General features: G+C 38.7%; 2 protein-coding genes across 2 annotated transcripts; one reads left to right on the top strand and one right to left on the bottom strand.

Annotated features, from left to right (window-relative positions):
* Positions 1–109: 109 nt before the first annotated feature.
* On the bottom strand, positions 110–9,252 carry wdr46 (WD repeat domain 46). Its single transcript, XM_069140884.1, has 14 exons — positions 9,185–9,252; positions 8,762–8,923; positions 8,112–8,192; positions 7,904–8,016; positions 7,709–7,796; positions 6,975–7,036; positions 6,188–6,292; positions 5,913–6,063; positions 4,865–5,100; positions 3,869–4,022; positions 1,725–1,872; positions 1,312–1,502; positions 767–880; positions 110–666 (listed from the first exon to the last, which is right to left on the bottom strand). Exons 1-14 carry the CDS (start codon positions 9,236–9,238, stop codon positions 547–549), a joined length of 1,779 nt encoding a protein of 592 aa, XP_068996985.1. The 5' UTR covers positions 9,239–9,252; the 3' UTR covers positions 110–546.
* Positions 9,253–10,790: 1,538 nt separating this feature from the next.
* Positions 10,791–14,288, top strand: LOC138192951 (cytosolic sulfotransferase 3-like). Its single transcript, XM_069140661.1, has 8 exons — positions 10,791–10,875; positions 11,277–11,415; positions 11,514–11,642; positions 12,888–12,988; positions 13,199–13,325; positions 13,429–13,526; positions 13,626–13,800; positions 13,882–14,288. Exons 2-8 carry the CDS (start codon positions 11,277–11,279, stop codon positions 13,992–13,994), a joined length of 882 nt encoding a protein of 293 aa, XP_068996762.1. The 5' UTR covers positions 10,791–10,875; the 3' UTR covers positions 13,995–14,288.
* Positions 14,289–14,536: the final 248 nt, after the last annotated feature.

The following is a 14,536-nucleotide window of genomic DNA, read 5'->3' as shown; positions in this document are numbered from 1 at the left end:
CTACAAGAGGAATTTGTTCACAAGTTAGCTAAAGCGCTGACACAGTGAACATACTCTAGCATGTTTTATATTTAGTTGTGATTATAAAAAAAACAGTGTTAATTCAGAATTAAGTCATTATGTTGTTTATTTCTAGACCTCATTTATATAAAAACATATGCTCAGTCAGTTCAGGCACCAATGAACTCCATTTGACAAGGTCGAAAATCAAAAAATAAAGAGACAATAAATGCAACTTGACACAAATTCTGGATGCTACCCACGCCAGCTTTGGCACATCACATGATCTTCTTATGCAGACAGGAAGTGCTTCGGGCTACAGGCATTAAATAGCAGTGGACTGCTCCAGCACTTAACATTGATTTGTTGAGCTGTTGCCTATCAGAATGAGACCTTACATGCCGAGAGCATCCAGACTTTCTGCAGTTGGTGTTTTGTTCCCACATGGGAGTAATGTGTCCAGAGAGTGTGTCCTTTATGTGAAGTTCAAAGGTCACTCCCACAGAATGTCATTGGGTTTGGAGCTGCACAAAGGCTCCTGCTTTTCTATTTTTTGAATCTGTCCAGAGCAGATTTCTGGCTCGATAGTGCAGCCTGTTTATCCTCCCTCTTCTTTCTTTCTTTTTCCATTTTCACTTTGTCCTCCACGGTTTTTCTGATTTCATCCTGTAGGGTAAACAAGTTAAGTGAGATCAGCCACAGACTGCAGATACAACATAAAAATTACCGTTATTCAGTCAAACTCCTTATATTCTGGGCTACTTACCCTCTGGTCCTCATGGGCCACTTGCTTCTTGCGCCTTTCAACAGCGCCAGCAGAACTACGACCTTTTTTCTTAAACTTGGGAACAAACTTTTCTTTAGCAAGTGGGTCAAAGCCCTGAAAGAGATAAAACAGGATTTTGGAAAAGTGTCAATAATAAGTAAATGGCCAATTGTGTTTCAAAAAATGCAAATAATAGTCTTGAAGATTTTCATTTAAATAGATACTTGTCAAGTCACTGTCTAAGGCCAGATGAGATAACACAATGGTAAAAGCCTTTGCATTTACAGTATTACAAATTAAACAAGCTGAATGGCTTTGGCAATATTCCCGCAAAAATTTACAAGCAGCGCAAAGTGGGTAGGCGGAGCTAAAGGAACAGGCTCGCTCTTTAACTGGCAACTGACTGAGGGCTCACAGGTGACACTGTTTGGATATCTGGGAAGTATAGTCAAGTGAAACACAGCTGCAATTACTGCTTAGGTGCTGCCAAAAGAACAAAACTTTGAGATTGTAACATTAATATAAAGATGCTTTCAGACACTGACCAGAGCTTGGACCCTGTCTTGATGCCTCTGCTCAAAGGTGCTGTGGTCAACTTGGCCCAGCTCAGTGGGGTCAAGGGTGATGAGCTCCGGCTGGATCTTCTCCAGCAGGGCTTTAACCTCCCATTCCTGCCTCTGCTTCGCACTGCGGAATGGATTTGCATCCAGACCATCAAAGTTTGGCTCACCCGCACCTATAAATGTAAATGAGAGATGACAGAGGTAGACAGGTAGGGCGGGAACAGTCTTAATGCACAGAAAAATGTATGCCTGTAATTTGCTCTTGTAATTTGTTTTAACGATCAGGAAACACATCACCACAGGAAGCTGTTTATTTTGGTCTTGACCATTTCAATGTGCCCTTGTTGTTCAGGCTACTTTTAAACATGCAAGTGTGACGTAAAATTGAGTCTGACCTGGCACGAGCATGCTGGAGAAGCCCTCTCCGTGCCCGACTCCGAGGACATCCTCAAATGGACAGAAGTGTAGCCCCCACACTGATCCCCGAACTCTGTGAGCCATGTAGGGTTTAGTCACTGGAGTGCTCCACACATCCCTGTACACCTGTAGGGAGACAAACACAGATTGACATATGGGTAAAAGGTCACCGATATGCAAACAGATGCTGCCGTTTTTTTGGTAAAAACTGCATTAATTGACACCTAAAGCTATACAGAGCCCCCAGAGGGTCATGGTGGGAATTCTCTTCTGAACGAATACATTTCCCCCCCATAATGGCTTAGGAATTATGGATTCATGGCTAAAGACTGAGCTATAATATGATACAGCAGGGGTCTTCAATGTTTTTCAGGCCAAGGACCCCCAAACTGAAAAGAGAGATGGAGCAGGGACCCCCTACTATATATATTGTATAAAATTGTGTTTTATATAAATTGGAGGAGTGCAGGAGGCTTGGAGGGAAAGGTCCAGGCTAGTCTCGCGCTGTGAGTGAACCGGTGCCCAGCTTGAGAGCTCCTGTGTGTTGCTAAATGTGTGCATTTCTGTTTGAAAGATAACATCTTCTGCCTCCATTTATCCATTCGCTACAATATGTTGGACTCATGTTAATGTGTATTTAAAGACATTTAAATTTGTGGAATTTTTTTTTATTTTTTTTTTTAAAAACCCCAAACAAAATGAAAACTCGTCTAATCAACCAAAAATTTCACGGACCCCCTGTTGAAGACCTCTGTGATACAGCATCCTGTATTATGTGGTAGTCTGCTGCTATGGTCTCAGTTGTGTCTGGCTCAGGCGTATCTGTCACATTGCAGTTCCATTAATGACTAGCAGAGACTGCTGAGGCCAAGTCAGTCTGCAATCATGGCTGTGGCTTATAATATGTGTAACACTAACTTCATGTAGGGGTGTAGAGTGGCTTGAGATTGCTGGGCTGGCTGAGCATTTTAATGAAGGTTGATGTATTCCTGATCTCTTGTGATGTTTTGGTAGCACAGCAGTTATATCTGATAGATGCACTGCAGGTTCTTTGGAAGAGCCAAGCATAGCCACAATACAGCGACAGTAGAGATATCTGTAGCACTGTAGTTTAAACCACAAATGCAGCAGAAGCACGAACCATATCCAAATCGTTATGGCTTCAATCACCACAGCCCGGCACAGTAATGAGCAAAAAAATGGTACAATAACACATTATCTCTTATTTATGTAATATATGCAGGTTTTCCCTTGGTTTTACATGTGAAAAGTAATGCAAACAATGTTGTGAAGAAATGCAAAACTAAATACAAACTCCCACCCTGACATCATGCCATATGGTCGTGTTTAAGTAAAACAAGTTATAAAAGACAGGTGAGCCATTGTTAGCAACACCAGTTAATAACTCATTATGCTGTATTTTGCACATATAAAGAACATAGCAACAAGTCTAAAGAGAGAAGTTGGGCAGCACTGTGTGTATGACTGATTTAATTAGACATAAATATTAATAATGTGCTAAAAAAACTGTTTTACTACTACTGTTGATGTCGAGCTCGCCTGGTGTTACGACACCCAAACTCACTGTGTGGATATATTGGACAGGCCATACTGCTATCCCGTTATTTCCTTAAAGAGGGGCTGATAATTAACTGCAGAAGACACAGGCATACAAACACAACACAAGTTTTCAGTTGTAAATTAAGATGAGTGATTTCATATTTGGATTTTATAGTGCAGTTTCTTCTGAGGAAATTTATCTGGAATTAACAGCTGCTCATGAACTTATATGTGATTAACTGAACACTAACATCTGCCAAAGAACCATTTTCACTGTAACGTCCAATTTAATAAATATTTACAGAAAACTTCCCCAAACAGCATCAGGAAATCAGATCAGTAAAGGTTTTAACTTCCAGCAAAAGTCCTTGATACTGTGACTTTAATTTTTCCTTTTCTTGTGTCCCAGGTCTGCACTTTTTCTTCCATGGTGGTTTCACTGTTCAGGCTACATATCCCGTTATTTTCACTCAGAGGAAACCACTTCTCTAAATACAAGAAGCATTTCTTCCTGTGTGCCGGACTGTTATTCGGAAGTGTGCAATGTGGGTGAGATAATGACCTGAACAATATCCCCTGTAGCTGCAGACAGCAGTCCCCTTTGGCTCAGCGACAGACAGGAAGCTCCAGCAGGGAGGAAGTAGGACTTGAGAGGTTTCAAGGCTCTGATGTCATAGACCTTCAGCTTTTTATCCATACCAGAGGTCACCATGTAGCTGTCAAAAACAGGAGATAGTAACAACAGACTGCCCTCTGGTGGATGTTAAGGAAACTGTAGGTCACTCGTCACCACAGAAAACATAGAGGCTGCACACACGTGGCATTAACATGCATCCTGTGTGATCCGATCACAAGTGGACAGCTCTAAGTAGATCAGTTCACACCTGGCATCATCATGCTTCTTCACACGTGCCCAGAGTGGTTTATATATATATAAACATGTACAGAAACGGGAGGAGTCAACGCACAAGGCATTGAACAAAATGAGATATCTTTACTCACTCGAGCCTCAATGTAATGCAGCGTTTACTAGAAATGTATGCCGTACTTCAAGCTCCAGAACTGTGGGTCTAAATTGTGTCCGAAATTACATACGAGGTCAAATTAAAAGGTACTACACCCAGAAGATGCTTTGGTGAAAAAAAGCGTCACAAACAGCTTGTGTTTTTAATCACTTAATGCCAAAGCCAAATTTACAGACTGCTGCTATGGATTGTATTAATAGGCATCTGCATTAATGAGAACTCGTAATCCACTGCTGTGTGTATCCACAGAGTACACTACAATTTTGGCGATTTGGTCACAAAAATAATAAAGTTTATATGACAGAATCCTTAAAAATATCTTGTCTTGAGGCAGTGGGAAAAAATAATGTTACCATGTTAATGGTTACAGATGCTTCTTAAACTATAAAAGAAAAAAGTAAAATATTAACATTACTGTTTTTATTTGGGGAACTGTGAAACAGTATCTACATGAACACAGCTTCCTGCCTCTAAAGGAAACACAAGATCCACGTTGTTTTATAAAATCAGTGCAGAGTTTTGAAGCAACTCACGTGCCCGTCTTGTCCACAGCGACTGAGCGCACACTGCCCTGGTGGCAGAGCATCTTGACGAGGGCTTCTTTCTGGTTCGGTGACCAGAGGGTGACCGTGCCGTTGGGGTGGCCGAGGTGGATGATGGCGTTATGAGGGTTCTGGCACATCACGTCAAGTCTGCCCGTCTTGGTGCAGATAGCCGCCACCTCCTTTCCCACAGACACATCCAAGTACTGCAGGAAGCTTGTAGCACTCTGAAGACAAGAGTGAGAACAGGAATGTTAAACAGACCTGATTATTGTGGGTGAAATCAGTTTTAAAGCATCTGGAAAATTGCACCAGTGGATTTATTTACTTTGTGAGACGCAGCTGGAGAGATGCGAGGCAAAGATATGGTGTCAAAAAGGGTCCTCATTTACATAGATTCAGTGTAACTTACACTCCCTGATATCATCATTATCTCAATAAACTTCCATAGATCCACTTTATAATTACAGAAAAAGAAACTAACTCCAACTCTTAATTATGTTTAAGTTTTCCTCAATATTAAAGTAATCCAGTAATTTTTTTTTCTGTACATTTAAAGGGAACTTGCAAAAAGGAACTGCTAATAGCTAATGTGGCTTACATTTAAAAGTGGTAATGAGCAAAAATGGAAACGAATAAAGAGGATAAAACCATGTCCTTTTTTTCTGTGAGGAGCATACAGTGTGAGACTGGCATCAAGATAGCTCTGAAAAGTCGTGTTTATGTAACTTAACTTGATACTGTTTACACTCTTTTGCAGTGTGTGATAAGTTTGCTGGTGTTTATTGTCATTATGGTAACAATATTTCAGTGCTGCTGCTTCTGAGTAAGGTCTCTCTTGAATAATGAGACTTATACCTAGAAAATAAATGAAAGGCTTTACCAAAGAAAGAAAAATAACTGGTTTCAATTGAGCTCCTGATACATAACATCAGGATTTGTGATGGATTCAAGATTCAACAGAAGACAACATTTGTTATTGATTTAATACAAGTACTCGGGACATGATACGCTATAAGACTGCTGTTAATGAGCTCACCGCTGTTGCTAGCAGAAAGTGATAGGGGAGGAACTGCATTCGAAGGACGTCGTTGAATTTCCGTATGCAGTGAAGCTCTATTCCGTTGGAGTCATAGATATAAAGCCACTTCTTCTGAGCCACTGCGTACATCGCCTCACTGTGGAGCCACCTGTACAAAGAAACAAATGTGTTATAGTCTGGAGAAGATGTTGAATATGAATGATAATGATTTCAGCTGCTGGTAGGTTTTCTGCTTTGTGTGGTGTCACACAGTGTAAATGTGGATGACTTACTTCACATCATTGACAGACTCCATCACATTTATCTCACACATCAGCTGTTTGGACTGCCAGTCTATACAAGCAACATGGCCTCTCCTCCCACCAAGCAGCAGGTGACTGAAGTGAAGAACACACAAGGTACGCACAACTCAGACATGTAAAGTTTTACTCATCGATATCTTTATATCAACAATGGATGAAAGGAGTGTGACTTTGGGACTATGTCCATTTCAACTTCCAACGCCAGATGTAAACAATAAACATGGCTGATCGCAAGAAACTCGACATCTTATGAATCAGCAGAGCTTAATTATATTTATATATATATATATATATATATATATATATATATATATATATATATATATATATATTAAAAAACGCAGAACAATAAATGAGAGATTTTAGAAGGTGCCCTTGTATTTTACTATAATTTAGTTACAATAGCCTAACAAGTTATTCTCCCGTTTCAAAAAGTCGATGTAATTGTTTGTCATTTAAAAAGACAAGTCGCCCAATGTTTATTAATGTCAGTGTCACTATAGTGAGTGACTTTATTTAGGGCTGAGAGTTTCCAATTTAGGATTTCAACTTCTATCAAATTTTTTTATGAATTCCAGGTTGTCTGGAACGCAACATTAAAACAGTACAAACAACCCTGCTCTGCTGACCAGGCAGCATAAGAGAAAACACCTGCAATCGAACATCAAAAAGCCGGCCCTGAAAAGATGAAGTACTTGGAATTCTTTTTATCTTGTAAAGATTAAAAGTGTGCAGCCACACAGGCTGTGATACTAACCGGCCAGTCTTGCTGTAGTCCACTCGATAAGGTCCAAACTGAGACAGTTTAAGATTGAAATACTGAGAAGGAAGAAAAAGAGAGAAAAATAATAAATTAATAAAATCCAAAACGGCCAGAATCTCCAACCTGGGGATAAATATATATATATATAAAAAAAACTTCAAATTAAATATAATCTTTCCGTGTTTTGTAATGGTATGTTTATGACTGACTCATAAATGTACAACATTAACCATCTCATATCTTGAGCACTGTCCATGTAACAGTTTGACTCAGATACAGAAGACAAAGCACATAAATTATTGCTTAAAATGAACATTCATGTGTAAATGTAAAATTCAACACTAAAATGCATTTTGTTCTCCTCGTTTTCGATTATCATTATTACTATTATAATTTGAATGAAATGAAACTAGTGCTAATAAAAAAAACATATTCAACATGCAAGAAGCTGGAAACCATGCCAAGGTTGTGATGTTTTCTCCTTGTGTAAGCCCGTGTATATACTGTTTTTGTCTGTTGTTTCTTTACTCTGATGTGTGTGCGCTTCAATTTACCAATATGCATACAATATGTCTAACCTAGAATTTGTGTAGTAATAAACTAATAACTTCTTAAGACAGATTTGCTCCTCTGTCATGGGTTTTTCTTTAAATCATTAATTCAGATAAAATTTTATTGCAAAAAAAAAAGTCAAAATGGAAATGTTAATATAATTAAGGCCCCAGTACCTTTGCTCCAGATGTTATGTCCACAGCATCTGCAATATCCTCCTGTGAGATTGTACATGTGTCCTCATCTTCATCTCCTTCTAGAAACCTGTGATTAGAAGGAAACATGGCTAAAAGGGACATTTTATATCACCTAATCTCGGTCACAGGATACACTCGAACGCAAAGAAGCCAGCATTTGTTAGCAGAAATTACCCTGCGTCCTCTGGTAGTAGGAGGTCAAACCGAGCGGCTTGTTTTTGGGCCATTTCTGAAGCTTCTTCTGAACGAGCAATCATGTCCCTCAGCTTGTAGTGTTCGCGATGAGGCTGAAACAAGTATCAAGAAATTAGATGTTTGCAGAGATGACAGCTAATTACACTTACAAGAAATGGTAAATAAGAGACCTTAGAGTGCCGTTTACCTTTTTCATTTTCTCTTTCCTCTTGAATTTCTGAACCCTGTCTTCGGGAATAGGAGCAGGCCCAGGGAAAGGGTCCGGTTTCTGAGGGAGTGTGAAAATTAATTAGCACAACGCAAAAAACAAAACACACTGGATTTACTTTGTTGAACAATGAATAAAATATATGTTCATGAAGATCCATTGACAATATAAAATACTGGAATTTGAAAATAGCCATTAAATAGTGTCTTCTTGTAGGTGGATAAGCAGCTTCAATGCATTTGAACATTACAGAGCTCTTGATCCAACATATGGATTTGATAAAACTCCACAGTTAAAACTATAAACACTCCTCTGATGCAGATTATGCTGTATGGCAACATAAAAATACTTATTATGTTACACTGAAAGGTGCTGCTAATATTTTGTCACCCCTGTTCATATCAGTGAGGTTCCTAAATACCGCATTATACAAATCTCTATAAAACCACCAGAAGTTAACTGAAAATTCATCTAATATTGACAACTCCTATAATTGTTTTAACAAAAATAATATAACCTCCATGAAAGTGATTATTGCCTTGACCGTTATAGTGTGGCATAAAATTATGTTTTGCTTCAGAAAGGAGACACACAATGAATCCTTACAACAGTCATTCTCATTCTCTCACCCCTGATATGAACTTCTTTCCATCTCTTCGATCCATTTCTAGCTTTCTTTTCTGTTTCTTCTGTTTCTTCTGCTCCTGCTGCGGCTGCGGCTGCAGAGGACGCTCAGTCTTTTGTTCAGATTTGTCATTTTCCTGTGGCTCCTGCCAGTAACGAGCTGCTGGCTGCCAGAGAGGGCCAACAGTTGCAAGTTAGCAGAAGTGACTTTAAGAAACGCGAAAGACGTTTCGATGCATTTCTTCACCAGGATTCCGAACAGGAAATAACCACGTGAACTGTCTGGTGCTAACAGATAATGAACCCCGGTTACTTTTAAACTGTCAGTTTAAAAATGTCCATGATGGCTTGTGTTGGCTACAGACATAAAATGCCTAACATGACGGCAGTAACGTCCTCTTACTGACGATTTTTTTTTTCGTATTTACCTTCTTTTTCCCCACGTGCGATATCTTCACCGATGCCTCGCCGGGATCCGCCATCTTTGTTGTATACGTTTGCCAGTTCCGGTGACGTCACTCCTGGCTCCATCACTTCCGGAATCCAGAATTTTTTTTTTTTTTTTTTTTTTTTTTTTTTTTGCGATTTGCCTCAAGTGGCTTTGTGCCCTTATATTTACTTTTTTTTTTTTTTTTTTTAAATCCTAAAACGTTTTTAGTTCATATTGTAACATGTTTTTATTTGCATTTCATGCGAGGCAATAACTCCTGACAATCTTAACTCAAGTTCCACTTTTTAGCATTTTCAGACCTTTCTATCACATCTACTGGATTTTCTGATACAAATTTTCACTGTTTTTACTGGAATATCCTTTTCAATATTTATTCTGCATTTTCAAGGTACTTTCTAGTTGACTGCAGAGACACTAACACCAACACACAGTATATACAGTCAGCCAATATAGGCTTATGTATTTATTGGCCCAGCTGATTTATTGCCTGGTTTAATCTGGCTAACTCTATAGTCAAGATTTTTTGTTACAATGTCAGAATAAATCAAATGGAAAGAAACAAAATAGAACAAAACATATATAGTTGATCATTTGTATATTTTCACATTGCTAATCATTATGTGGAGAGGAATGTAAGCTTTACACTATCAGTGGAAATTGTTGTGCAACTTCCAAAGTTCAGCTCCTGAAGAGGCATCTATGTTTCCAAGTATACACTCAGACTGAAGCTGTTTTGTTTTTCTTTTCGTAAAACAGATTAAGTAGCATTAGAGCCTCAGCTGATAAAGATAAAAGGCCTGATTAAGCAGCTTCTGTAAATCTTTTTTGCTGCTGTGAAGGATTAAGTCAGAAATGGTGTAAAGCTGTTTACAGAGTAATTTGTTGCTTGTAAGACTCATGGAGATAGTTAAGCAGGGGCAGTGGCTGGACCGCTATGCCAATTCAGCAAGGTGGTCCAGCATGTGTAGTTTTATCCTCACTCGTATTGAGAGATATAAGGTCAAACAGAAATGATTTATACTTTGCTTTGGGCAAGTAGCAGTTCAAAGGGGCCTTAAATCAGTGATAGAGAACGATTTCACCAGCCAGAGGGTTCAGAAGACTTATGAGAGCGCAGATACTCAACGTGGGACTTAATGAGACATTATATATTATATTATATATATATAGAGAGATATATATATCTCTCTATATATATATAGAGATATATATATATCTCTATATATATATAATAGAAGTGGGAAGTGTGAGCATATTGTTCATTAATCCTCCAGAACGGAGCCTGAGATCTAAAATGCTTTTCTTCCCATATAGAATAACCTCAAAGAGACTTTGAAGGATAAAGAATAGCATGTGGTAGGAGTTGGAGCAGCTCACTCTTCAGGCAATTCAAAAGTGACTGCATTGTTTTAATTTGCATACCACATGTTTAAACTGCCAAGGGATTTGTCCTTGCATGTTTGAGAGTTGCAGATTTTGTAAAGAAATGTCCGGAAATCTGGGGGGCCCCGAGAGGGGTGGGACTTTCAGATAACATCCTGAGAGGAGAACATGCTACTAGTGGAGTGTTATGTAAAGAGAAGAGAAGGGGGAAGTTCGGTTGTTGGGTAAAGAATTTCAACAGGAGAAACCAGACAGAAACCAGGAGCAAACAGAAACACTGATAAGGTAATGTGAATAAATCAACCTTAAATTGATACAGTATGTTTTACTTTAAGTTTGTTTCTTGTTAAGCATACAATGCTTATTTTAATGTTTTAAATGCATGCGAGAGCTATAAAGTTTGAATTGCTTGTGCAAACGTTTAAATATTTCAGACCCTCCTTTCTTCAGTCAGCACTTCCTTCTTTTTAACAACATAACTACCTTTGGAGTATTGATTAATTGTTTTCTCTCCCCCTTTTTTTTTAAGATGAATAAAAACAACCCTCAAAGACAATCTGTCTTCACTATCTACATCTGATAACACAGTTTTTCCCTTTTCTGTTTTTCCAATTAAATCTGTACAATTGGAGATATTTTGTTTTGATTATTTTAATTCTGTTCTTTTCTTTTCTTTTTTTAAAAAGATGGATTCACCTCCTCGACCACAACTGTTTGATTTCCATGGAGTCTCAATGACCCATTATTTCACAGACAACTGGGAGAACATTCAAAACTTTCAGGCCAGACCGGATGATATACTTGTTGCAACATACCCTAAAGCAGGTTAGTCCACAAATGTGTGTAAACGCTTTATAGCTCATAAACATGTACATATAGAGGTGAGGAGTTGGAATCTTCTTATTGTCCTCTCTCTCTTTTAGGGACCACGTGGGTCTCCTACATCCTTGACCTGCTGTATTTTGGTCAGACATCTCCAGAGCGTCAGACATCGATCCCCATCTATAAGAGAGTGCCTTTCTTGGAGATCGCCATCCCATATGCAGCTTCAGGTTGACTATCAAACATTATCACCATAAAAATCTGCAGTGCAGAAATTTTTGCCCCTTCTGCCAGTGAAAGTAGTTTCAAAAACCCTGTCAACACACTTATGCTGATGTCATATGTTCCGCCACTCAATTATTACTGCTGCAGCCAGGAAACAGTGGATAAATTATGGGTAAATTAAATAAACAGCATTACAACTCCTCCATTTGATCCATTCGGTCCAATAACATTTGGAAAGTGAAGAAGATTAGCATGATTGGATTATTTTATACTGTTGTATCTCAAATCGTTGTCCCCAATTGTTTTCCCCGAGTCCGTTGATAGAAGCAGTCTTTCAGGCATTTACCGGTCTTAGTTGATTTTTATTAAGCGTAGTTTACAAGACATCTTGGAGAGCCCAACATCAACCTGAGGTCTCTTTGTTGGATTCTGCCACATACAGATCAAACACACACTTTTATACAGTCCTGGGCATGTTTACTTAGAGCTAATGTATAACCTCTCGTGCTGAGCCTGTTCTACTTACTTCCTCCTTTCATTTACTTATTTACTAGTCTCATGTCTGGGTCATTACTAGTTCAATGGTTTTCTATACCATTTATAGAGTTGTTATCCTATAGTTGGACTCTTGAACTCTCTCTTCCCTGTTTTACAACAGATACACCCAACGGTCAGTTACGCTCCGTATTTCGTACACGTGCTAAATTCCTACATAAGCAATGTGTTCTACCATGATTACAGCCAACATATATTACAAGCAATGTGTTATACAATGATTACAATCAGTATGTATTTTGAACGTACATCATATGAGCCCTCATATGCTTTAATCAGATCTATATTCCACAATACCCATTCAAGTTAACATAAAGCTAATCTGTAAATTAATTGGCTCGGCCGGCAGAAGTTTATAGTGTGCATGCTCAGTTTGCATTTGAACGTCACCTTAGACAAACAATGTAAAAACTCTGTTTTTGTGAGATAGACAGAGAATTATCCAGCAGTGGTAGATTTAATGAGAATTGTGTCAGTTTATCAAGTGTTTAAATGTAATGGACATTCATTTATATGCAAAAATCCTGCACTACAGCTTTAAGCTTATTTACACATCAGTATACCCTGTGGTGGCTTCCTATTGCTTAAACCTGGCTGAAATCACACCATCGTGTCACAATTTTCTCATCGTATTCCAATAACACTTGAAGTAGTTACAGGATCAGTGTTTACTCACTCTTCACCTCTTCACACAGGAAAAGACCTGGTAGACGAGCTCCCCACCTCGCCTCGACTCATCAAGACTCATCTTCCAGTCCAGCTTTTGCCAAAGTCCTTCTGGGAGAAAAACTGTCGGGTACAGTAAAGCCTCCGTGTTGTTGTCATTGTCTAAGTGTATGATCATAAGAGGCTGTGACACCAGATGATAGAGCGGAACCTAGGGCAGCAAACCGGCTTCGGCTGCATCTCGGACTCATATTTCATTTGATATCAATGAATGACAACATAGAGGAACATTTGAAATTTTTGTTTCTGGCTAACTGTTAAGTGTTTTCATTCTCTATAGGTAGTCTACGTTGCCCGCAATGCAAAGGACGACATGGTGTCGTATTTCCACTTTGATCGCATGAACATGATTCAGCCAGAGCCTGGAGACTGGAGCAACTTCTTCCGTAGATTCATGGAGGGAAAGAGTACGTATAAAATACAATAATTAACTAATAAAGTAAGTTCAGTGTTACAGAGATGCAGCCTAATGTTCCACACTGCTCTTTCTTGTATTATGCATCGCCTCAGTGGTGTTTGGATCCTGGTACAACCATGTGAGCAGCTGGTGGACAAAGAAGCAGACTTATTCAAAACTCCATTACATGTTCTACGAAGATCTGATTGAGGTAATTTACCTGTGAAGTTGGTTCTCTTCCATTTCAGGCCACTTTTATATAAAGCTCCAGCTGGTTATGATATGATGATATGTAACAATGTGTTTCCAGGATACGGGCCGGGAAATAGATAAACTCTGCTGCTTCCTTGGTTTGTCTCCTTCAGCTGAGGAGAAGAAAGTAATTACAGGGGGAGTGCAGTTTGATAACATGAAAAATAATGGGATGGCCAACTATTCTTCAATTCCAATGATGGATTTCAAAATTTCCTCCTTCATGAGAAAAGGTATGGTGGACAATAATATGAGACCAGAAAAAAAATGACTTTCTCGCACAAAGACCTGACAGATTCTCTGTGGTTCTGCAGGAAAGGTTGGTGACTGGAAGAATCACTTCACTGTGGCCCAGAGTGAAGAGTTTGATGAAGACTACAAGAGAAAGATGACGGACCCCACACTTCAATTTCGCACTGAGGTTTGAACAGGAAAGGACACACATATGTATACGTGTCCAATTTGCAAACTTTATCTGGAGTACATATTATGAAGCTCAAGAAATGAAATGATTAGCCATGTCCGAAGAATATATGTGCAATATATGTGCAAAAAAGAATCAAAATATATTCTGTAGTTAATCAAAAAAGCTGTATAACTGTGAGCTGCATTTGCACTGATGTGCTGAGACTAGTCTGTTCATTAAAATGCATGGGTATTTATATATATCCATATTTTTTATTTTACAATTTTGTATTCATATTAAAACAATTGGAGCTTATTTGTATTAGTCATATTGTTTTCTTATGAGTGAAAGAAATATCAAAATTTGACCTCCTTTGCCACCTCTGAGTAGTCAGTGATCATGGATTTATCAGGAACTGTAATTAACATCTGCAGCTACAACTGCAGGTTATGATCCACAATTTTTGTCTATCAGTGTTTACCACAACACAAGGGGTCAAGGTGGTAAACGCAAAAAGGGAGCTTTTCTTTCAAGTAGTTGATTTTACTCACACTAACAATTTA

This window comes from Embiotoca jacksoni, unplaced genomic scaffold (genome assembly GCF_022577435.1).
Source record: "Embiotoca jacksoni isolate LCO1_2020_lvr unplaced genomic scaffold, fEmbJac1.0.p SCAF_9, whole genome shotgun sequence".
In the NCBI taxonomy this organism is placed as follows: Eukaryota; Metazoa; Chordata; class Actinopteri; family Embiotocidae; genus Embiotoca; species Embiotoca jacksoni.
This window is presented reverse-complemented; position numbering and strand designations above follow the sequence as displayed.